The sequence below is a fragment of the Sitophilus oryzae genome, unplaced genomic scaffold (assembly GCF_002938485.1).
Source record: "Sitophilus oryzae breed Bouriz unplaced genomic scaffold, Soryzae_2.0 scaffold_172_pilon_pilon, whole genome shotgun sequence".
NCBI lineage: Eukaryota > Metazoa > Arthropoda > Insecta > Coleoptera > Curculionidae > Sitophilus > Sitophilus oryzae.
In genome coordinates this window covers 1,403,626-1,430,119 of record NW_022146424.1, presented here as the reverse complement: position 1 = coordinate 1,430,119, position 26,494 = coordinate 1,403,626, and the positions used below count along the sequence as shown (strand labels likewise).

At 33.0% G+C, this 26,494-nt stretch overlaps 1 protein-coding gene across 3 annotated transcripts in view; it reads left to right on the top strand.

The window, feature by feature from the left end:
* Positions 1 to 24,395, top strand: part of LOC115881625 (voltage-gated potassium channel subunit beta-2) — a 65,205-nt gene extending 40,810 nt beyond the window's left edge. Inside the window, exons 1-12 of one of the 3 annotated variants that reach the window (XM_030899179.1) lie at positions 2,682 to 2,873; positions 3,999 to 4,240; positions 8,525 to 8,818; positions 13,633 to 13,874; positions 15,863 to 15,973; positions 18,041 to 18,137; positions 18,843 to 18,970; positions 19,625 to 19,837; positions 19,932 to 20,077; positions 21,778 to 21,987; positions 22,083 to 22,213; positions 22,959 to 24,395. In XM_030899179.1, the coding sequence (XP_030755039.1) occupies positions 8,718 to 8,818; positions 13,633 to 13,874; positions 15,863 to 15,973; positions 18,041 to 18,137; positions 18,843 to 18,970; positions 19,625 to 19,837; positions 19,932 to 20,077; positions 21,778 to 21,987; positions 22,083 to 22,184 (1,350 nt within the window). In that variant the 5' untranslated portion in view covers positions 2,682 to 2,873; positions 3,999 to 4,240; positions 8,525 to 8,717 and the 3' untranslated portion in view covers positions 22,185 to 22,213; positions 22,959 to 24,395. Of the gene's footprint in view, positions 1 to 2,681; positions 2,874 to 3,998; positions 4,241 to 8,524; positions 8,819 to 13,632; positions 13,875 to 15,862; positions 15,974 to 18,040; positions 18,138 to 18,842; positions 18,971 to 19,624; positions 19,838 to 19,931; positions 20,078 to 21,777; positions 21,988 to 22,082; positions 22,214 to 22,958 lie in introns of those variants that run through there. The other 2 variants (XM_030899180.1, XM_030899181.1) reach the window with 2 other exon arrangements.
* Positions 24,396 to 26,494: the final 2,099 nt, after the last annotated feature.

Genomic DNA, 26,494 nt, shown 5'->3' with positions numbered 1-26,494 from the left:
GTCACCCAGTCTGCCGATTACATAACGCCGCGACGCTCGCCCAACGCACGCACCGACCGACGTCGACGTCCACACAGGCGAACTTTTCAAAAACCGTGACCAAAACCAGTAATATGAAAGTTGAATTGCTTTTAAGCTATTATATATGATTTTTTGCTTTTATCAAGGTACATCATCTTAGTATTTTTTTTCTATCCAAGTGTATAGGATGGGCCAAATTGGATGCTTTTAAAGGAAAACGCCTTTTTCTATAGAAGATACACGACAACTAATATCGGTGTCTGGAGCTCAATTTTTATCAAAAACATGATGGTGAAAACCGCACATCGGTATCTGTTACCGTTACGGAGTGTTTTTCAAAAATATGCATTTTAACAGATCGCTGTAACTTTTTTGCTATGGAAAATTTTGTATTTTTATGAAAACATTTCTTTTTTACGTAGAATTTAATGGTTTAAGTATACTTTTTTAAAATTAATAATTTAGGAATTTTTAACAGAAAATTTGATGTTTTATATGGGTCACCCTGTATATGTTTAATTCATTGAAAATAATTTAAAATTACCTTTCCAAAAATATAACACAGTTGTGATCACGCCTGAGATCTTGGTTAGCTGTTCGATTCTTCTCGAAATTTATGATTAAAACTAAACTACTATCTACAATTTGAGCGTTTATATACTCTCTCAGTGGGTACCGAGTGGGCGTGGCAAGATCTAGCCAACCGAGCGTAACAATTAAATTTCCACAACTAGAGTAGTAGGAACAGAGAACTAAAAGGAATTGGACCGTTGTCTCTATTCATACTATCTTTACATTTATTAATTTTGATGATTTCATATGCATCTAATTGCCTGCAATTTAATTAATTTTAAATTATTAATATCTTTACAATGTTTTTTATCAACGCAAGATCTTGTAGTTTGCTCAACATATTTCTGATTACAATCTTTACAAGAAATTTCATAAATACTCGACCTTTCCAGTGGAGGTGTTTTATCCTTTAGATTACCTAATAATTGTTGTAATTTATTATTAGCATTAGCTAGTAATTGTAGATAATAGTTTAGTCTTAATCATCTGCTGATAATGCTAACATGATTAGCGAAACACGCGTCCAGTGTAAAAGTAAAAGTGTTTTGTTGTATTGTGGTGATTTAGTGTTTTATTTTGCTGTGTAACACTAAAGGTTCCAACCCTCAACTGTAATATAAGTGTCCCAAATAAAAAATCAATTTTTCTGTTGATAACTCTTAAATTATCAATTTTAAAAAAGTATACTTAAATCATTAAATTCTACGTAAAAAGGTGCTTTGGAAATGTTCTGTTTGTTATGATAACGTAGAAAAAATAAGGGAGATTTATTTGGAAGCAAATAAGGAAATAGTTTTTAAAAATATTAATAAATTAAGTTCTTTTAGAAAAAATAAAAGTCTACTACCACAGATTATACAGATCATAATCTTTGTTTTTTCTTTATTGTTTTTCGTGGTTCCAATTTTCGGAATCGGGCACTAGTTTACTAGTTTGCGCACATAGCGCGCCCACTTATGGCCTCTAAAATTGTGCACAGCGCCTGACCGGCACAGTTATTAGAGAGATATCGGAAAACCGAATAGCGTCATGCAGTATTTACGCGTACCTTATCATGGTTACGATATGCGCGAGTCAATTTTTAACGCAACACCCGCTAAAAACGTTACCGCCTGACGTAATTTGCGGATCAATTACACTAAGCGCTATTTCTAAATAACGTTTAAAAATTGCTTAAATGGGCATGTGCGGATATTTGACAACCGGAGCCGGCCGGCGAGATCTTTTATTTTAGGTTTTGTTTGAATTATTTTGAATTATTGCTTTAGTTTTATTAGGTAATTTGATATTTAAGTAGCTGGGGTTAGTTTTAATTAAATAAATATGGCTCAAAATATGGATTCTACCTCTTCCAATATTAAAGAACCTATAAAGAGTCTTAGGTTTACAGCAGATGACGACTTAGCCCTTCTAAGAGAATTTGTTGCTTGTTGCCCTAAACCCACTGGCAGACGTTGAACAATAAAGCACTGGAAATAAAAACTTTAGCCCTTTAGTTTTAAAATACCTAGTAAACAAAACAATTTCAAAGTTTTAAATTCAAAGTTAGGTTAAGTTTAAATAGCGGCCGCGCCGCGAACAGAATTCTTTCAGATCCGATAACTATAAATTAAGAGAGCCTTATTAACGTCCATGCACGCTATTCGGTTTAGCGATATCTCTCTATTACGCTGTTTATTGTTATTTTACGCGAGTTTATTTTTGCGCACAGGAAATTTGACTCGTTTGCACATCGTCATAAAAAACAATTCTCGTACCACGAATTAGGGACAAGATTTTTATGTGCTACTACTAAGTCTTTAAAAGCAATAATTTAGCGCAAAACTGCGCAAACTGGCCTGCACTGCTGTGCCCTGCTTCTACCGGCTCTTACATTTTAGGAGTTTTGGCCGCGTTTTCGAGAAAATCCGCCTGTGTGCGTCGCGTGCTCCTCTTCCCCCTCCCTCCCTTTTTACCCCCTCGACCATCCGTCGCGACGCCGGCCGTCGCTTTTGCCTGCAAACCCGGCGCAGGCGCAGAGCGACCTCGCCGTGTGCCGTGTGCTGCAATGACGACAACCGCCAGCAGCAGCAGCAGCAGCGGCCAAGTCGAATTCGGGACCGCGACCGTCGCCGCAGGATTTTTTCGGCGGAAAATGTCGACGATGTCGTGATTGTTTCGGTCGCGGTGCAGGGGGCACAGAAAAGAGTGAACCGCGTGAAAATCGGCGTGCGATTTCCGGAAAAACGCGTCCCCTTAAAGTCATTGTTCTCTGTCTTTAGGCTGTTAAAAATTTAGAGGTTATAGTTGGTCGTAGTTTTTCATAGAAAGGCTCGAATAGTTTCAGTATTAATATATACCCAATTAACATAGAGATTTAATTAGACTATTTAATTTATGCTTAACGTTTCAAGTTTTTTTTATTGTCTTTGAAATAGAAAGTTTAAGAAGTAGTAATTTTTAATAGAGATGCTTTATAGTAATTATATTAAGCAATAAACATAGAGATACAAACATTAAACGGATATTTAATATTTCTTTTATCTTAGAAAAATATTTAATTGATATTTAATTTATGCTTAAGGTTTCAAGAATTTTTTTATTTCTATTTTTTTATCATACGTTAAGAATTGATAGAATTTTTTTAATATAATATCAATCATATAATTATTATTTTAATTATTTATTATTATTGTACAGGGTGTTTGCAAAAATTATTATTTAAAAAATAAATAAGTAAATAGTAACAATAAATTATTGTTTTAACAGATATTTTTAGTACAAGTTAGTATAAATTTAGATGAATATTTAACATGAATATTTCTTAACAATATTAACAATTGAAATTATTTTTGAAGTTTTTTTTTAAATATAAATTGAAGGTAATGATTTTAAAAATTTAATAATTAATTATTTTTAATTAACAGTATTGCCAGTAAAACTCTTTATTTTATTATAAATAAATACTTGTGAAAATATAAAAGCTCTTAAAAATATTTTTATGAAAATCTATTTAAAAAAAGCATTCATTATTTATTTTTAAAAAGGAACTTAATAAGACTATACTAAATACAATTTGTATAGAAGTATAGAAAAAATAGAATATATGTATAGATATAGACGCTCATTATGCTAGAAATAGATTAAGAAAAAAAAACGACGTCAAAGACGGCTTGGGAATGTGAATCTATGATAATTTTGTCGAAGTCAAGCCCAAGACGATATTTACCTGGCCAGTACTCTTCTTTATTTTTTTTAATGGCGCTTACTGTCAGTTGGCCTTAATCTTTTTTTAATATTCCTAAAATTAATTTTAATTTTTGATAAGTTAGAGATTGGCCGTGTCAAAATTATTATCGATTATCATTCTATGACGCCGTTTTTTTCGATCGTACAGTATTTTATATTCGAACTCTCCCTTTTAGATATAGGAAATTATCCCCAAAAACAATCTTAAACTAAACTTTAGTATCTAATAATACTGAATCGTGGACAAAATTGGAGTTTCATATACTTCGAGGCTATGAAATCGTTCAACAAGTGATATAAATACACCCATAGATCTTCCTTAGTTAGTAATTAAATTAAGAGTGACTGTATAAATCGAAGAATACATCGACGTCGCAATGTTACAATAATTATAAAATTAGAAACACAACATAAGAAAGTAAGATATAATAATTTATGTCCTAATATTTTAGTCTAATCTAAAATCTTAAGTTACACTAGAGGCTAGCAAGACCTTTTTGAAAAAATGTTTTGACCCAACATAGACAAACAAAATGTAAACAATTTATTTATTTGCAGTTTGATTTGATCACAAAGAAGAGACCTAAGAATACACTACGTCAATTAATGCCAAAAAGAGGAAACTATTGCGATAAGAACTATATAATAACTGCGATATAAATGACTTTATGATGTTTATTTTTCTAAATGTTATGTTCAAGTGAAATGGACTGGCACTCTTATTTTTGAACCTATGCCAAGAATTGACACTCCAAACCCACATGGTAGATCAAAAATAAATGACCACGAAAATTTTAATTGTTTAACAATAACAAACTTTTATATTAAAGTAATGCTGTGCTATAAACTAAAAAGACACTTAATTTTTTCGGGTAGATAAATGGTTAGTAGAGAGAAAATTTTAAAAATGCTTTTGTAGAAATTTTCTGGTATTTTTTTTAGATGTTTGAGTACACGGAGATAATATTTTTACTAGAAATCCTTTGAAGTAAGCTATACCGAAGAAGAAAAATACGTTTCTCGGTTATTTTTTCTTTAAATAAACTAACCGAAAATTCTTCTAAGAGTTTGAAATATCTGGCAAAGTCTATTTAATTTTACTTTATTTTTAAAAGAATTTCATCTATGATGCTTTGAAAAAAGCAGTTTATATACAGGGTGAGTCTTAAATAAGTGCAAATATTTTTAGGGGTAGTTTATTTCGACCCCAGAAACACGATTATGAGGATTTTTCGCGAAAATAAAAATTTTGAAAATTTGGGATTTTTTAAAAAAAATTGAAAAATGTTTTAGTTTTTAGTTAAAAAATATAATTTCTTGATAATATGGTAACATAGGCAGTAGATTAAATTTACAAGAAAGAAACCCCAGAAAAGATCCAGTGGTTCTCAAAATTTTAGCAAAAAATATTTTTTTTTGGAAATTTTTGAATGTTTCTTTTATCGAGATATACCAACCCTGAAAATATTTGCACTTATTTAACACTCACCCTGTATAGTTAAATAAAAAAACAAAAAAGGGCTATATACAGAGTGAATTTTAAATAAGTGCAAATACTTTTGACCCTAGAAAAACGTCTATGAGTTTTTTCGCGAAACTAAAAATAGAAAATCTTGTATATTTAAAAAAAAAGATTTACTAAAAAGATATTTATTGTTCAATGGTTGACATTAATATGTTATCAAGACAGCATATGCGTATGTCATGTTTGGTATATAATATACTACTTACTGATCCCCTGCTAACTTCAAACCACCTAACAGTAAAGTGAAGTTAGAATGAAGTGAAAATTGAGGTGTATTAATTTTTGTTACTTTATAAAAATTTGCATTCAATGTATTTTCTAGTTCAAAAAATAAAGCCTGGGAAAAATAAAATGTACACTATATAATATATTCGTAATTATAAATAATTAAGAAAGTAGAATTTAATTTTTTAAAGATAAATGCAGTGCCAGAGGATTCAACCTTGTACTTCTATCCGGCCAATTTAGACTCTCTGAATCGATTTAGGACTGCTGCCAGAAATTCTAAAACTTACCGGAAAGTTCCTTGTTTGGCTTCCTTTATCTGCAGAGAAGTAAAAACACATTTGGAAGTTGTCGCTTGCTGGCTAAAATATTGATTGCATTTATTTTTAACAAACGACAGTTATTTATTTAACACATAGGGATGTATAGACTCAGAGACGTAATGAAAATAGACAAACCTTAGATACTTACAAACTGTACAAACCGAAGATACTTAAGATATGGTTGAATTATCATACTTAATATATAGGTTGTCATTTATTTATTAAAAAAAATATTAACGGATATGGTCTAGAATGTAGATTGTATGGAAAGAAGTTAATTAACAGATCTGTTGTGTTCTCTTTCTGGAGTTATAATTCATCATACAGTCTCAGAGCTTTAACAGAAACTAGTATCTGAGACGGTTTTACAGAGGTTAGTTGTCCATATCTGATAGCAGTTGTAAGTCTATGACACTAATGTTTGTCGTCTCGGCACATTTGATGCGATGTTTTGCTGTTTTCCAATTTTCCCCACAGGTGTCATTGAGGAAGATTGTTTTTACTTAAATCAAGGAAAATCTTTGATTTTTGTCCTGAAAAAATTCTTTGAGTGTCTTAGACCGTTGAAGAATTCCCATTCCAGGTTACGGATGGAGTTTTCTAGGTTCTTGAGTTCCACTTTAAGTTGGTTTCCACCTGTGAAACAGAACCATAGTTGAAGTAAATTTTTCTTCTACTATTCTTGTCTGGACTATGGTGTCACCATATACGGTGACTAAAACTGTCTTGAGTCTTTTATATATTAGATTTTAGAACAACTTTCTTTCTGTCTTATGAAGAAGCTACGGCTTTTATGGCTTAAAATTTTGAAAAAAATTTATGATAAGTCTGTGGTCAAATAAAACTAAATAGACAATAAATGGTTTATTTATATTTTGTTCTATACCGGGTGTTGCATCGTCGAGCGGGACATAGGAAATCCCTTGTAAATTTTAATGGGGTCAATTATTGGCTTCCCTAATTATTTTAGAGAATAATTCTATTTAGTTTTATTGAAGAGCACTAAAACCCACATTCAAAAGAATAACTTTAGATATTTTTGATTACCTCGTTTACGAGTTATCGCCGATTTCTTTTTAAATATTTCTCCTTTCTTATGGCCCTGTATTTACTTATGAGCACCAGTCAAGGTAAAAGATAACTGTCAAATGAAGTTGTCATTTAATAGTACCTAAATTAATAAGTTATGGAATATTGTAATAATACTATAATTAACCTTGTAATTGATTACATTATTTTACTTTAATCCATATTAATTTGTATTTATAAATACATCTTTAAGATTTCCGATGTGGGAATGAGTTTTCAATAATAATAAAGCACTAAATAGGTATTTCTGAAATGACAACTTCATTTGACAGTTATCTTTTACCTTGACTGGTGCTCATAAGTAAATACAGGGCCATAAGAAAGGAGAAATATTTAAAAAGAAATCGGCGATAACTCGTAAACGAGCTAATCAAAAATATCTAAAGTTATTCTTTTGAATGTGGATTTTAGTGCTCTTCAATAAACTTAAATAGAATTATTCTCTAAAATAATTAGGTCAATAATTGACCCCATTAAAATTTACATGGGATTTCCTATGTCCCGTCCGACGATGCAACACGCGGTATATGTTTGGTCAAAACAGATCAGTGTATATTGGATAGTATACAGGATGGTCCGAACTGTATTCCGGAAACTTCGGCAGTATATTCTGCAGATAAAAATATGTAAAAAAGTTCGTATAAATGTACATCCTAAAATGATTAGTTTCGGAGATACAGGGTGTAAAAATTTCATTTTTATTTCGATTTTTTCCAAATAATTTTTGAAGTAATGTCAATATTTGGATGAAAGTTGGTGTCTGGGAGTTTTTTGACACGAGAAATTTGATTTTGATGTCAATATGACTCCTATTTGTAGAGGGCGCCACGTACATGTATTTTAACTGTTTTGAAGAGTAATAACTTTTTGTCCGTACCTGTAAGAAACTACTGAGTGAAAAAATATATATTTTCATGTTTTTTACGTAAAAAATGTCTTTTGTTAAAAATCGCCAAAAAAATGAAACTTCAACACCCTGTATCTCAGAAACTAAGCATTTTAGGACATACATTTATACGAACTTTTTTACTTATTTTTATCTGCAAAATATGCTGCCGAACTTTCCGGAACACAGTTCGGACCACCCTGTACATCTTTCAACCCCGTCTACACACAACATGGAAAAATCATGGAATTTTGCAACAAAATTGTCTTTATGGTTTAAATTTCATTTGTATACATTGTTACTGTTATATATTTTTTATATATTTGTTGTATAAATACGATATGATCGAAAAACAAACGGCATCAGCGATGGCTATGAAATGAAGATCGCTGTCATTAAAATTATATGGGGAATGTCATCGATCCTCATTTCCAAGCCAACTGGACGCCATTTTTTTTCGTTCATACGGTATATTGAAAAATTTGTAGCAACCAATAAACATATTTTTGAATTGAGTCAAGAACCAGGAGACCAACAATAATTAATAAATTAAAAAAAACCTATCAATCTCAATAAAATATATTCTTTTTAGTAACTTTTTTCCTTATTTTTTTCGTAAACCTCTACCCATAAATGAACATTGTTAATTTTCAGAGAAGCTCATTAACTGTTATACACATATAGTTGAAATTTAATTGCCTTATTATCGTTAAACAAACGTGGTGCGTAGTGCCTAAAATTGTAATTATTATTATCAAATTTATCCACATCGATTACATTAAGGACGTATAATTATAACCGTGGTATTAATCAAAGTTTAACAACGAACTATCACATCAGCTAATTAATGATAATGTCCCATTTGGCCCTATGTAATTTCTCAAACAATGACACCAATAATAATACCGATAATACCAGCGAAGAATCCCAACCACCGACAATATACAGGTAAGTTCGATTTATCTCTATTTTTATACAGGGTTACAGATAAAGTTGTCATCATAATCTGTTTTTATATTTTAGTTTTTATATTTGAGTTGCATCTTCGTTATACCCTTCCATTCTGGGGTACCTGCTGCGCGACAAAATTTGATCGTATTTTCAAACTTCAAAAGAGAGCAATTCCATATTTATTGGGACTGAACAGTAGAACTCACTGCCAGAATTTCTTTAAAAAATTAAAACTCTTCCTTCTTTATTCATTTTTGAATCCATTTGCTTAATCCGCAAGAACATATCTGCTATTCCCGGAAGGCCACCTCACAACTATCCACTTAGGAATGTGGAGCACAGTCTTTATCTGCCAACCCCGAGCTCAGAACTAGTTAAAGGCGCAATACTGTACAATGCCAAAAAATGTACAATCATCTGCTTTTAGATATCGAGTCGCTTTCATTCTTTCCCGCATTTCGCAAAGCTCTGAAATCATACTTACTGGAGAGAGCCAGCCCTATATGCGGTAAACGACTTTTTTGTTGATGTTTAATCTTGAACAATTTTGAATTTTAAAATTTTGATCATCTCACACACTGGTTAAAGATCTAGTAGGTATTTAATATTTTATGACTCTTAAATGATTATAACCATTTACAATTTCCCAATTGTAAAATTTTGTATGTCCATGTATGGTCTATTTGTAATTTTAATGACGTATTTGTTTTTGAATTGTTTGATGCTGGGTTAGATCTTTTATTATTTGTATATTTTTGTGCTTTTGTTTGTTTTTTTAAATGCTTTGTCGATGAAGCTATTTTGGCTCTTTGTACAATAAAGCGTTATTTATATTATTTATTATTTTTGTATCATTGTTTAATACAAAAAAAAACGCGTATTTGCCAGGCTGTCGCACTGACATAACATAATGTGTTATATGTGTTCTTTCGTATCTTCTTCAGATCCGTCAATGACATCAGCTGTAGATGCCTCTTAAAAACTTCAATATGTTACGCTGATGACTGCTCTAGTTGCAAAAACGATACAGCAATTACAAGAAATGCTGAACACATATACCTGGCCATACGAGGCTTTGGGTCTTAAGCTGAACATCGATAGAAGGTGTGTATCATGTGAACTCCCCCGGAAAATCATAAAAATGCTATAAAAATCGGAGAAGAACTATTGCAATATGTAGCTGAATTCAATTACCTGGGCAGTTTGATTTCGGAAAAGGCTAATATCGACTCTGAAATTCAGCACAGAATTAGCAGCGCCTCAAGAGCATTCTGGAAATTAAAAGACAGGGTTTTCTGCAATCATGACGTGAGCACAAAAACGAAACTTGCAGTGTATACCAAACCAAACCGAACGTAACGGTCCTTGAAAAGGCTAGCTGCGAGAGTGCCGAAGTCATGATTACTAAATCTCGCTTAAGATAGGCTGGATAAGTATGCAGTATGCAAGAAAACCACCTACCGAAATCTCTTATTTGCAGTGAGTTTGTGGACGCTCAAAGGAAACCGGGTGGTCAACTCAAAAGGTACAAGGATATTTAAAGTAATGAGATTTTTGAATATCCGGAGTCCGCAAGAGAGAAAACATCACGTATCGGGCTTTTCAGTCACAGAAAAGCTCATGAAGGAAACGCCTTGCGTAATCATCTTCTGATGCGTGTCAAATACTCGTCAGCGAGTAATGGCAATGAATGATGCCCTGTTAGTAGACCTTATTTCGCCTGTCTCTATCTTAGTGAAGTTCTTCACCATTCGAGAAATTTGTGGCAATTCCTGATGAGCTGTCGTTTTTGAAATAAACCAATAAAATTACACAAAATCAAGGAAGAACGACGCACGACGGATGCATGTAAACCCACACTTAGTCTTCTTATTCAATGCTCTTCTATTATAAATATTTGAGCTGCACATCTATCGATCATTTCGAACATTGCATTTGTATCGATTTCGAACAATAGCCTTTAAAAATAAATACAATCCAGTGGAGACATTATTATTCATAAGGTACGGGAGTTTGTGTCAGTGTTTGACAAGTCATCGTCAAGCTAAATGCTACTGTTTTGTATTCGGGTGACCTATAGATTATGTGGTAGTAGGTAATCAGTGTGTTAGTTAATATTAGATATATTAATTAGTTTATTAGATATTATTAGATATGTAGTGATTGGCATTCACTGTAATGTTCTTGGTGATATACTATGATAATTTAATAAAAGACTGCTTCATGTTGTTTTGGAAATGACTGAAGCTACCATATGATCGAAAAAAAAAACGGCATCAGCGTTGTCTATGAAATGAAGATCGCTGTCATTTTATATGTAAAATTACATGGGAAATGTTATCGATGTTCATTTCTAAGCCAACTGGGCGCCGTTTTTTTCTCAATCATACGGTACTTACTATTTGTAATAAAAAAAAAATGTATGCGCATTATGTGTGCATATTTAAAGTGAATATCTCCAACAAAAATAAAGCTAATGAGATGAACCAAAAAACAAACCATCGAGAAAGGATGTATCTAGATGATAAAATAATTTTTAAAAAAACTTTCATCAAAAATATCAACATTTTGTTTTCCCTCGTATAATTAACAGATGGGGAGTTTCATTTTTAATTTAAAAAACGATACTAAGAAGTCAAATAATTTGGCAACACACTGCTTAAAAAATCACCAATATCGTCCCATTAAAATAAAATATATTAACCTTTAAAGTACATCAAAGTTTTAAGGTGCCCATTTTTCGTGTTTTTCGTGTGTTTAGAATCCAAAAATCAATTAATATATAGGGTGTTCCATTACAAAAAAAAAACATAACTTTGATGTGTAACTTTTTTTAGGGACACCCTGTAGAACTCTACATAATTTTAGAAAATACGTTAAATTGATTTACATAAGCTCGGAAAAATTCACTCCAATACAAACTTTTGTTCTCCTTGCAAAAGCCGCGTCGCATATGACGCGCCACCCTGTATAATTCGATTTCAATCAAAATTTCAATGATTAGAATATAAGCAGAATAGGTGCATAATATGCATTAGATTTATTTATTTCAAAAAATTTACTTAGAAAAAGAATTAAAAAAATCTAAATTTAAGAAGGAAATAATTAAGAATTTACTAAAATTACTAAAATAAAAAATTAAAAGCAACGAAAAAAATGGGTAAACATTTTAGTATTTTTAATACATTCACAGTAATTGAATTCCGAGGTAAAAGTCTCTGGGCACTCCACTATATTTTATATAGTAAAAAGAAAAAGAAATTTAAAAGAGCTTTCAGGTAAATGTTCAGTCTAAAGAAAATGCCTTGAGAAATTCATAATTAAATACCCTTGAAAACTCCTCAAAACCAGCAAACTCTTGCATAATTTCTTTATTTATTCCCTTTAAACTAGGACGAGATCGATTTCCTTCGAGTTAATCTATAATCTGCTGTAACCTATTTTCCTCTGACTTATGACATTGACCAAAAACATTTTTCGAAAAGGAAGGCAAAATAAAAACATGACCGAGGTTGCGTGATACAATGTCGCTTGTTGGGAAATAACCTTAACTACAAACATAAACGCTTATTTATATGATGTTTAAAGTGGTTTAGTCGGTAAAAAATCACGTGGAAATCTACTCTGTTTGAATTATGAACTAAATCCTTTATTTCCTTAAAAACCCGATAAAACAAGGTAATATTCTTTTATACAGTCACAACTTATACAGATATTACTCATATGTATACATGCATATAAAATACATAATAATACACGCGTGAGATTAGCTGATTAGCTTTATTGATAAATTACTAATTCAATTATTTATTTAAATTAATATTAACATAAAATGAAAATTATTTTTTTTGTAGATTCAGAAATTGTAAAACGTTGTATGCAGATGTTGTCCCTCCACTGCTTGAAATAGGCTCTGTCATTACAACGGCTCGTTCTGGAACACTTCAGCACCTTGAATATTTTTTGCAATCTCTATTTTATTGTTGATGGACTCTTCGATATATCCTTCCGCACCCGTTGCAGATCGCCATCCTCCGTGTCTTTTTAACCTTGTCATGTTCACTCCTGCATTTGCCAGTAATGTAGCGGATGATCTTCTCATACAATATGACCATATGAAAAAAGCCGTAGCTGCTTTAGTAGTCGCTTTTGATATTATTAATTTTCTTTTTAAGAAGTTCTAATGTTGCATCTGAATTTATTTCTTTCATTTTTCTCAGCAACACTTCGTATCTGGAGTTCCGTTGGTGTTTATTGGAATATTCCTCACTTTTAAAATTCCACAAGCATGAATGGTCTCTATAAATTTCAATAAATTCTGTCCAAAACTGCCTATTTTCCTCCATGATGAAACACCACAATCTCACTACACGATGTATTTCTGTATTAACATAGTAGCAACAAGTCGGTGAAAAAGCCACAAACGTTCAAACTTGTCGTTGATCCAACCAAGTTGTACGACAGATTTTTAAACATGCTGAACTACCAGACAATCCAACCGCGCCTTAACGACAAGTTGGACGACAAGCTCACAGACGTTACGATTATTGTTCAAACAGTTGGATCAATCCAAATACTCCAACTTGTTGTACAACAGATTGGATCGTCTGTGGGCCGTTTAAGAAGGTAGTACTTGTCAAAATTTGTCTATAAGTTTTGATTCTCTTGAAAGTGTCGAAATGTGTGTCCAACCGGTATGGTAGGCTATAAAGATCGACAATTTTTTTTTTTAATTTCACCCAAAATGAGTTATTTGGATCATAAATATGTGTTTAGACCAAAAACATTCAAATTTCCTTGTTATTTTGCAGGTGCAGAGCGCCTATAGCTAGTTTGGACTGCATGGAAGAATTCAGCGCTGGCAGCGCCCTAAGTGCCCTAGCTGACCGTCCCGGCGATGGTACCATCACCAAAGAACAGCTGTTGCTCAGCGGATTGGCCCACTCAGCTCCGGCGGTACCGCTTCAGTTGACCAGGTCTACCAACATCACGCCGGGGTTGAGGTACAGGAACTTGGGCAAGAGTGGACTCAGGGTGTCCAACATTGGACTAGGTAGGTAGTTTGGTTCGCGCTGATATCATAGGTGTTTGTTAAAGTTTTGATAATATAATAACTCTAAAAACCTAAAGGGTCGATTGGTTATCTTCCATCTGGTTCTCGATCTACCCCTCCTCTACCACTCCACCGATTTTGTTCATTATCATACTAGGAATTCTTGCTTTAGCCATTCTTGCTTTAATTCTTCGTTTGTTCTTCTGGTCTATATGTTGCCTATCTTCTTTCCTCCACAAATCTTTCTCAATATTTTTCTTTCCCAAATCTCTAGCCTCGAACTTTCCGTTACATTGAACGTCCACGTTTCACATGCATATAGCACTATTGGTCGTATCACTGTTTGGTACATTCTGATTTTTAAACTTCTAGAGATGTTCTTACACTTATTCTTACGCCATTATTCTTGCCCCAATTTCCTGAGTTACATTTGGTTTCCTTAGAAATACGGTTCCTAGATATGTGAATGTATCTACTTCCTCAAACTGGTATCGTTTCCCTCTCTCAGAATCTATTTGTCGACATCTTCCCTTCTCAAAATCTCTATGATCAATCCATACACTTCGTTTTCTTCTCATTAAACACTAAGCCAATTTTAGCGCTTGATCTTCTAGTCTTTTGGTCACCGATATCAGTTCTTTCCGATCTCTTGCTAAGATAACTAAATCATCTGCAAAGGCTGAGCATTAGTGTCTTTTCAGCTGTGAACCTTTAGCTGAAGAACTTTTACTGAGTCCCTTTTTTTTAGATATATTTTTCAATGTAGTATTGAGCAATAAGAAGGATTGGAAGAGCGAAACGCTTGCCCAGCAGTTAAAAGACCATACCACAACTTGGTATACTGATGCTTCCAAAACCAATACGGGAACAGGGATCGGAGTGTTTGGGCCGAGAGCTAGTTACTCCGAACCAATGGGCACTTACCCTAGTATCCTACAGGCAGAAATCTACGCTATCGAGAGATGCGTACAACTTATCTTAGATAGGAACTATCGGAAACAAGAAATAGCCATCTTATCTGATAGTCAAGCAGCGTTAAAGGCGATCAACTCAGTCTCAATCAATTCGAAATTGGTCAAAGAATACATAGAGAAGCTGAATAAATTAGGCAAAGAAAACAAAGTCCTCCTACACTGGGTGCCTGCTCACCAAGGGATAAAAGGCAATGAAAAAGCAAATAATCTAGGTAGAAAAGGAGCGAACACTCCACTAACTGGACCAGAACCGTTCTGCTTTCCAAGTGGTAACCAACTCAAGGAGGAACTCAAGAACTTGGAAGATTCCATCCGCAACCTGGAATGGAAATCTTGCAATGGTCTAGGACACTCGAAGAAGTTTCTGAGGGCTTATGATCAATAAAAATCACAGATCTTCCTAGGTCTGAGTAAGAACAATCTTCGGATTGTCACGGGGTTTTTAACAGGACGCTGTCTCCTCAATGAACACCTCAGTAGATTGAAACTAAGAAGAAACGGCGAATGCAGATTCTGTGGGGAAGATGGGGAAACACCAGTACACCTCATCACTGAGTGCGCCGAGACGACAACCATTCGTGCCATGAATTTTGGTACGACTGATATTGGAGATGGAGAACTACCCTCTATAAAACCGTCCCAGATACTGGCTTTTGTCAAAGCCCTGGGACTGTATGATGAGTTATGATTCAAGAAAGGGGGACACAATGGATCTGTAAGGTCGAAGTGATTAACCCCCCTCCCACTCATTCTAAAAATTCTTAGATATATTTTTCCCTCTTTACACTACTCTACCCCGTTTAATGGGGCTTTTCATACCCACATATCACCCTGCAAAACTTTCTAAATACAGTACCGATCGAATAAGGAACAAACTATCTAAAATATCTAGATAATAAGATTCTAAATTGCAACTGTTCGAGCTCTAGCGCGTCATAGAGCTCTACCTAAACTTTGCGGCTCCGTCCCGGACGTGTTTCGTTATTGAAAACTGAAAGGCTCCATTGTTTCCAGGCACTTGGCCGACTTTCAGCCCCAACGTGAGCGAGGAACAAGCCGAACAAATAATCGTTTTAGCCGTGGAGAGCGGCATTAACGTTTTTGATCTATCAGAAGCCCATTCAGGTAAGCACACAGCATTTATTTTTACGGTTGTATTGTAGTGTTCTTGGTCTAGCTTATCCTATGATCCTATCAATGTTTGGTCTTTGTTTTTGCTTCGTTTTGTACCTTTAAAAACAACACAGGAGTCTCTTATTTAAGGCGGAGGTTACTCATGGATTATTTCTTGAAAACACCAGTTAAATCGAAACGCGTATATTGAAACAAACTTTTTATTACATACCCTTGTTTATTTTATACGGAACGAGTCTTAAATCAGTGCGAATAGTTTTAAGAGCGGTATATTATCAGGGAAAGAAGCAATTTGGAGCATTTTATTTCACCTAGCTAATTTTTGTCACATATCATATCTAGTTTTAATTCTGTAAAAATTAAAAAATGTTTTAAACGTATATTTTTTTATTACCGATGAATATTTTACTTCATATCCTTTAATTTTTGTTAAATCAACAAAAGTTATATCCACAGCCACCTAGATTTTATCAAATAATAAATATTTATTGACGCAAAATCATAAAAATGAAAATATTTAGGAAAATCTTTTTCTAAAGAGTAGGCACCCTTAATAGTTTTTTGTAGATATATCAATTCTCCATTAATATCGGAATAATATACTGGGTGTTCCATTTAAAATAAAGGAGTAACTGGCTTTTAAATGTGACCAATGTTCAATATTAATTTTTTTCTCACCCTGTATAGTTTTTCTGGTCAAATTTGAATTTAATTTAACATTCAACGGTTACTTTAACTAAATATCAAGATATACAAGGTAAATTACAATTTAGGTAGCTGTTACTGAAATTTAAAATGTATTCTTCAATTTCACGAAATGTGAAATATGTCAAAATCCATACATTTTACGCATATGCATTTTTAATGAAACTCACTTTAATTTTTTTCCTAAAATCCGAAAATCAATTAATATATAGGGTGTTCCATTACAAAAAACCTTACTTTGATGTGCAACTTTTTTGGGGACACCCTGTAGAATTCTCTATATTTTTAGAAAATTCTCTAAACTAACCTACATATGCTACAAAAATTTCGTTTCGATATAAAGTACCGTTCTCCATAGAGTCTCTGCGCCGTATGAGAGGCTCCACCATAGAGGTTAAAATAAGGCGCCACCCTGTATTCTTGTATGTAGCACTAATAGTAACATCTACCCTCAAAATTTTATTCGAATCAATAAAGGCACTTGAAAGAAAATTATAATAAATCGAAAAAAATGAAGTATTTAACTCCCTGTAGCTACGAAACATATTAAAAGTAAATCTTATTTTTATTCGATGAATCCCCTCCAAGAGACGGTACATGTTTTTTAAACACCCTGTATATTTTTATTTATTAAAGGGTTCAAACTTCTATTCAACACCAATACAGGGCGAGCCTTAAATAAGTGCAAATATTTTCAGGACTGTTAGATCTCGATAAAAGAAACATATTTTCTCTTTACCGTTTTTCAAATAAATCCAAAATCTTTTCTGGATTTTCTTTCTTGTAAATTTAATATACTACTTATGTTGCCATATTATCAAGAAATTGTGTTTTTTAACTAAAAACTAAAAAAAATACCAAAAAACTCTCAATTTTCATTTTTTTTTCGCGAAAAAACACATATTCATGTTTCTGAGGTTGAAACATACTACCCTTGAAAATATTTGCACTTATTTAAGACTCATCCTATATAATTAGTAACAGAGATATCAAAAATAAAACTCCAAAACAAAAATAATTAAATAAATAAATCAGTTTCAGACAGTAAAATACAACGCAATAACGCACAAAACTTTTTGACAAGGATATCATTTCCGAACAATAAAAAACAATAAGCTCCTTTATTCATTTCATTGTTGTTAGCCAAAACCCCTTTTCGAAAAATAAATTTGTCGTCTTCGACTCGCCGAGCTCGGTCTTTGAAACATCAAAAGTTCGGAAAAAGTTGCCAAAGCCATTCGTTACTTGTGCCGTTCGGCGACAAATTTCCTCGACACAAAAGCCAAAGCCAAACTGCTTCAGACTCGGGAACCGACTCGATAGTATAAGTTTTCGTTTGTGTTCTATTCGCAGGAACCAGAGCGGAGGTAGAATTGGGCCGCATTCTATCCAGAAGAGGCTGGAAAAGGACCAGCTTTATCGTCACGACGAAAATTTATTGGAGCACTAGGTGAGTTAGTTGAAATTATAGATATTTTCTGCAGTTTGATTGAAATGTGGCTACCAATAAAGCTTATTTTACCCCTCCAGTGCATGATTTTAAAAAAAAATTTGATTTTGAAATTATTGTGGATTTATAAGCGAGGCATGCACGTGCTCGAGTAATGAACAGCAAACAAGTCATACCGCGAATACTATTCTTAGTTCAACTAATTCTTTTGTAGATGATCATTCCAATTCAGAAAAAAGATAACCACCCTTTTCAAACCACATAAATTCTTGTAAACAAAAAAAAATGTGACATCAAATTTGACAATGCCAAAATCATATTTTTGCTGGCATTTTAATTGTAGCTTTCTCTGGGCCGTATTTTTTTAGTAATTTGAAGGTATATAGAATTTTGCAAATAACTTTTAGATGCCTATTCCAAATAAAACAAAATTCTAGATGACAGTACAACTTTAACGCCTTTTCAAAAAAGTGCATACAATTTTTGCATAAAATCATCTAGGGAGATAAAATTTATATGGAATTTCCTAGTACCCTCGTTCCGATGCACCACACGATATAAAAAAAAGAATAGTACAGACAAACAAATTATTGTCTCATTAAATCGAATTCGTATTTCTTCTAGTTTCTGAGATGCCAATGTTGAGCATCGAAATTGTAACAAATTAACCAAAAAAAAATATATTAACCAAAAAACTTTTTAAAGGTCTGAAGAGCGAGGACTATCGAGGAAACACATAATAGAAAGCGTTAAGGCCAGCCTACACCGTCTTCAGCTGTCCTACATTGATGTCGTCATCGTTCATAAAGCGGACCCGATGTGTCCTATGGAAGGTACGTATGCTATTTCTAATTCTTCTATTAGTTCTATTAGATTCAGCGACTTGGAGTGCTTGGGAGTCCTTTATTCCTGTCCAATGTCGAATATTCCTCACCCAGGATAGCTTCTTCGTCCCAATACCTCCGAAGATTTTACTCTGGAGAAATAGACGTTGAAAGTGGCATCATTCTTCACGTAATATATGTCCCAAACAGACTATTTTTTTCTTCTTGACGATTTCGAAGAGTTTACGTTCTTCTAAACCAGCTCTTCTGAAAATGTCTTTATTTCTCACATGGTCCACCCAGGATAGTCAGCATTCGTCGTGGTGTCCACATTTCGAAGCCTTCAATTCTGTTTATAGTTGGCATTTTTAGTCGCCATGCATCCTTCAAAGTTTTAGGAAAGTTGTTCAAACTTGTTCGATCCTACACTTTATCTTTTGATCTGGATCTCATGTTTTGGAGTGGTCAGAATTAAAATGGATCCAATTTCCTACTAAGTAGCTATAGCCTGTTTAATCATGAACAATTTTGAATTTTAAATAGTTAGTGTTTAATTTATTTTGATATTATTATCTTTCTTTTTATTATCGATTGTAAATATCATACCCAGTTATTCTGAAAAAATATTCTCATTATTAAAAATGTTTTCTCGTCTGTTGACAGAAGTAGTTAGGGCAATCAATTACGTCATCAACCAAGGCTGGGTAATGTATTGGGGCACAGCGCGATGGTCCCCAGTGGAGATAATGGAGGCCTACACCAACTGCAGGCAGTTCAACTGCGTAACGCCTATAGTAGAGCAGGCTGAGTACCATCTATTCTGTAGAGAAAAAACGGAGCTCTATATGCCAGAATTATATAATAAAATTGGAGTGGGTAAGTCTTAAAAACAATTTCAAAACTATATGTATAGCGATATCTTTAATAATATCCTTGTATATGGATTAGTATATTTTATTTTAAATTCTAGGATTGATGGCGTGGTCTCCCATATCCATGGGCCTGTCCCAAGGGAAAGACGACAGCAGTATCCAGTTATTCTCCAGGGCCAGTTTTAGAAACAAATATAGCTCGTTCTCTTGGACAGAAGATGAAACGGCAGCCACAAATAAAGAGGTATAAGAAATCAAATTAAAGTACAATTTTACTTGTCTCTTATCTCTTACCCTAAACTGTTCATCTTGTCTATTATTAGACAAGCTATTAGTTTGTCGGTTACTGGTTTAACCTAGAGTTACCTAGTTAATTACCCAGCTTACTAACAGGCTAGAATTAGAATTAGAATGAGTGGGAGGGGGGTTAACTACTAACAGGCTAACTAATTTGGATGTGGGTAAACTCGTTTAAGATTAAGGTAACCTTAGCTTTAAAAACCTGTTGCTAAACAGTCGATAAATTAGATTGTATCTAATAGCTGCTCTATATATTGTCGAGTTACTGTTGAACATTTGTTGTAACTATTTGTTTGAAACTGGAAGACAATGATGATTTATTCAGCCAATAGGAGATTCTTGATAACTCTATATGATATTTTGTTCGACAGTGGCGTAACTATCGATGTGCCGTGGGTGCGAAGCACACGGGCCCGGGCCCTCGGGGCTCTTTTCTTTAAAAATGATATAATAAATATGTTGTTTGTCATAAATCAATCACAATCTGGCAACGCTGTCGCCATCTCTTGTCACTCAAAGTTGATCATGTGCATCGGAAATTGTTTTGCGATTACTATATGAACGCATCCTGGATTTTAAGTTTTAAAATTAAGATGATTCTTCTAGTTAGTCTAAAACTTTTATTATATTTTCTTCAAATGAAGGTAAGGAACGCATGTTCTCTATTAATATTAATAGTAGTATTCTATACATTTTTCTCCTTGGAAAATAGTAGACAAAAAAGTTTATTGGGTGCTTTACAACCACATAATCAGTGTTCACTTTTAAAAACATTTTTACTAAAATGACGAATACACGATAATAATTTAGTATTAATATTCAAAATATGCTTTGGCTTTGAAAGTCCTTCTTCGATAGTTTTTAATTTTTCTGAGTACACCATAATTACACCATAATTTTTCTGAATACACCATAATTACACCATAATTTTTCTGAATACACCATAATTACACCATAATTTTTCTGAATACACCATAATTACACCATAATTTTTCTGAATACACCATAATTACACCATAATTTTTCTGAATACACCATAATTACACCATAATTTTTCTGAATACACCATAATTACACCATAATTTTTCTGAATACACCATAATTATACCATAATTTTTCTGAATACACCATAATTACACCATAATTTTTCTGAATACACCATAATTACACCATAATTTTTCTGAATACACCATAATTACACTATAATTTTTCTGAATACACCATAATTACACCATAATTTTTCTGAATACACCATAATTACACCATAATTTTTCTGAATACACCAACTAAAGGATGATTGCAAAATTATTTCTGGAATTTATTATAGAAGAACTCGTTTTTTCGAACAAAGATTTTTTTAAATAAAAACATATTACAATATTTTGAAGGGATGCGACGCATCACCCGCATCAATGGAAGCTTCCCCGCTGAGAACTCTACTAATATTTATGCACCGTCATACTTCTAATTCCTTTTAATATTACTGTTAAATTATTCCAACTTTTTAAATACCCCTTTAATTATAATTCTCCTTGTCTAACAAAGCCATTTTTTAAGTACGTGACATACATTCGTATTATTTCAAAATGTAGAAAAGGCACTTAAAATTTACAGAATTTTAAAAGATTTTTACGTTCGTTCCAGGGCTACGGCTGGATGAAGGAGCGCATCCAGCCGGAAGAATCCAGGAGACATTCGGAGAGAATCAGGGAATTAAACGGTCTGGCGGAGAAATTGGGATGCTCGCTGACTCAGCTTACCATAGCGTGGAGTTTGAAAAACGAGTCAGTGCAGTGCTTACTTCTAGGAGCCAGTAACGTGGAGCAGCTGTACGAGAATATCCAAGCTTTGCAGGTTAATAAAATAATATTTTTAACTAAAATTGAGGGCTTTTTATTACTTTTTCTGATACAGAATTGCGTAGACTAAGCAAAATTATAATTTTTTAGTTAATACCCAAGCTGAATACTAATATGGTTCAAGATATCGAAAAGATTCTTGAAAATAAGCCCTCTAGGCCGCCAATGGTTTCCACTTTGGCGCTTAGATGACAATCAATGTGCCCTCCAGGCTCTATTAGGTAAGTTTCTTCACTTAAAACTACATATTTTTCAGATTTTTATTAGCATTATTTCAACAGAAATACAGGGTGGTCCGCACTGTATTCCGGAAAGTTCGGCAGCATATTCTGCAGATAAAAATAAGTAAAAAAGTTCGTATAAATGTATGTCCTAAAATGCTTAGTTTCGGAGATACAGGGTGTACATGTGTAAAAGTTTCATTTTCATTTCGATTTTTTCCAAATAATTTAAGTAACGTCAATTTTTGGATGAAAATTGGTGTTAGTGGAAAGATGTTCGTATTTTATATTGTTTTCCTATCCTTATCCATTTCTCCTATCCCAATATATTTGTATTGTTATCATTGTGACACAATGATAACTTAGTAATGTATGGCAATCGCTTCTTTGATTTTAAAGAACATAACATAAATAACCATAACATACGTAAAAATTAAAAGTAATCATACAGAAAGTTGGGGGCCTTTTGGTTTTACCTTATCAAGTAATTGTTATCGGGTAGTAACTTTGTTCTCGAATAGTTGAATTTAAATATTTTCAATAGTTTTTTTCTTTATTCTTTGTATTTTTTTTTGCTTCCGACTACGGAAAGTGATAAACTTTCCGAAACGTTAAGCATTTTTTTGTTCGTTAGGCAAATTTGTATATCTGTAAACCTATCTTCTGACTTCCTCTTTAATGTCGTATCTAACATGAACTCACATCGACCTTGTGACCATGATAATAATTATTAATTTTTCTCTAGTGGCCAGGGGGGCACGAGCAACGCCGAGAGCCCCAAGGGCGACGACGTGAGCAACACGGACACCGACACCGGCAAAGACAGCCAGAAACTGCCCTTCTGCGAGATTCAGTGACACAGAGTTAGCGAGTTTGTGAAAACTCGTAAAAGCAAAACGCCCGACGAGAAGCCGCAGGTCAAGGAGAAGGTGCGCTGGTCCTACAGTCCCGAGGAGGGGCCCAAGTGCACCACCGAAACCTTCGTCTCGAAGAAGAAGGACAAGAAAGTGGTGAGCCCTGTGAACGTATGAGAGTGGAAGAAACAGAAAAGAGACCGCGCGAATCTCGCGGCAGGGGAGACTTTGATTTGAAAGGGTTCGGAACGTTGAGATAGATAATAAGGTTGTTGGTTTGGAATACGGATAAATAAGTAAAGGTAGACGCGTTCTAAGAAAATAAAATAATTATTGGTTTATACCTAGTCGTTCTATGTTCGTCTAGAAAAAGGTCTGAGTATTTTTTAGAAATTTAAAAGACAAAAACTCTATTTTTCGTAAAATGTCACTAGAATCCAGACTGAAATCAGAGACATTTAAAAAAATATTATATGATAGAGCAAAAACAATACGTTCAAACAACAATTCACTAAACAAAGATAGAAACCTTATAAAAGAAACACTAATAAAAAACGATTATATATAAACCACCATCCTTTATTGACCAAGCATTATACAAGCCATAGGTCCCAGAATACACGCAATGAAGATAGTACCCTATATAGGGTGGTAGGTCTAGGTGGTGGATCGGCGTTGGAAACATAGGAAATTCCATACAAATGTTGAACTGTCCAAATATTGGCTCAGGAGATATACCTCCTGAAAAATTAGTAATTTTTTGTCAGTTAAGTAAATTCCTTTTACTAGTAAAAAAATACTGACAAGCTGGTTTCCATTTCGATTCAACGCCAGTGGTGTTCTCAAAAAATAACTATTTTATTTTGTAGATTTTTTTCCAGTAGCGAAAATCCCAGAGTTATTTTTACGGAATATTTTAGGAACGCTCTACGTTTACGTATTTCTCTGAAGTTTATAACTTCGAAGTACTCAATTTTGAATTATAAAGTCAAGTTTTTATAGAGTCTTTATGATTTTTCTTATGATATCTTAAGTCATATACAGTGCCACAGATAAAGTAAACTAGCCATTGCGGGTAATATCTAAATTTGACATTTAAAGAAATAAATGAGTATAAAATGGCCTGAGTATGAATCCTGGCCGAATTTTGAAAAACTTTATTTGAGAAAGTTCTTTTTTTTTCAATTTTACATAAATATGCGAATTTTGAACCAATTGCCAGCCGTTAAATTTATTTATTACTCAAGTTAAACATAATATTATACAAGGTGTCCCAGAAATAAGTGCAAGTATTTTAACTGGTAGTATAGTGCAACCCCAGAAACACGCCTATGAGGTTCTTTTCGCGAAAAAAAAAAATTTGAAAATTCGGAATTTTTTGAAAAATTTTTTTATTTTTTTTTTCGTTTTTAGTTAAAAAATTTAATTTCTTGATAATATGGCAACATAGGTAGTAGATTAAATTTACAAGAAAGAAAATCCAGAAAAGATCCAGTGTTTCTCAAAATTTGAGCAAAAAATCATTTTTTTTTGGAAATTTTCAAAGTAAAATATCTCCGTTATTTTGGACTTAGATAAAGAGAAAATATGTTTCGTTTATCGAGATCTACCACCCCTTAAAATACTTGCACTTATTTCTGGAACACCCTGTATATAAGAGTGCAGGAAAAATTGATTTATCAACAGGTTATATTACAACTTAATTTGGATTCTCAATAATACTTAAAACCTTTATAACTGTTTCTGTGAAAACTTGACAAATCTCTAAAGCTCCGTCTACACATAACTTTTTACCTGTCAGTTTTGCGTGTCAGGTAAAACGGAAGACCGACTAAAATACTGACGGCAGTTCTGAAAACTGCCGTCCGTTTTAACATCCTCTGCATAACGTTTAACCTGCGGTTTTTTTTTAATTATAGCATTGTATAGTGAAAAAAACATGGCATTTTACTATAAAAAATTGTATTTAGGGTTTAAATTTTATTTGTAAACATACAAAGCTAATTGTGAAAGTCGTATAGTTTGGATAAATGTATTTCATTATTTCTAAACAATTTTGTAAAATAAAATTATTTTGTGAAATTATGCAAAACTATTAGATTTTTAAAAATCCATAATATTTCTTGTAAATTTACTTACATTATAACTTTTTCAGTGTAGACAAAACGGCAGATTTGTTGTAAAACTGATTGATACTGTATGATCGAAAAAAAACGGCGTCCAGTTGGCTGGCAAATGACGATCGATGACATTTCCCATATAAATTTTCATATAAATTGACAGCGATCTTCATTTCATAGCCATCGCTGACGCCGTTTTTTCTCGATCATACGGTACTTTCAGTTGTCTAAATGTTCCTCCGTCTTTATTCAGGTCAAGTAAAATGGACCGTTTTTTCGTCTACAAACGACGTTTTACCTGATATGTTTTGACTGAACAGGTAAAACTGACAGGCAAAACGTCATGTGTAGGCAGTGCTTTACTCAGCAAACGCTTTCGGTGATTGTGCTATATAAACAATGACTTTGTCTTCAAAGAAAATCAAATTATGTACTTATTGTAGAAATTTAGTATATATAATAAACAAGAAGCAATTAATACTTCAATTGGTAAAAAAAATAAACTATTTATATATATTTTTGAGCGTTTAAAATAAATGGCATTTGAATTTTTCAAACGAATATAAAAATTCACTTTTTAAACTCAAAAACAATTATATACTACCGTAAGTACTGTATGATCGAAAAAAACGGCGTCAGAGACGGCTTGGGAATGACAATCTATGATAATTTTGGCGAGGTCGATCTCTAGACGTCAAAAATCGACATAAATCTTCTCATAAATTAACACACCATTTAAAAATCATTTTTATATATAATAGCTCTAAAAGCCTAAAATGCTCATGGCTTGATTGGTTATCATTCTCTAGCCGTCTTTGACGCCGTTTTTTTTCGATCGTACGGTACTATTTTGAAGTATTAAATGCGTATTTGTTTTAGAAAATATCTTCCAATATTAAAAGCCGAGTTGCCTCTGAAAAGGTTTGAATACAATTTTGCAATTTGTAATTATATAGTGTGTAAGTGATCTAAAAAAGAAAACATTTAAAGTAAATAATGTATTTTAAACTAGTAAGGTATTTATTTAAATTTGGCACAATATTTCTAGTGATATTAGGTATATTCGCATGATAAAAACGGACAAATATTTTTATATTTAAAAATACTGGGTGTTAATTTTACCTATTATTAATAAACATAAAAATAAAAACAGAATCGTCAAAACATTTAAAAATAATGGCTTGGAAGGTAAGTGTTTATGATATTTATTATGAAATTAAAGCCTGATGTGATTGAGCTTGACCGGCACAGCGTTGCCGACTTTTACATATTTTCTTTTAATCAAAATATTTTAAGAAACAAAAATA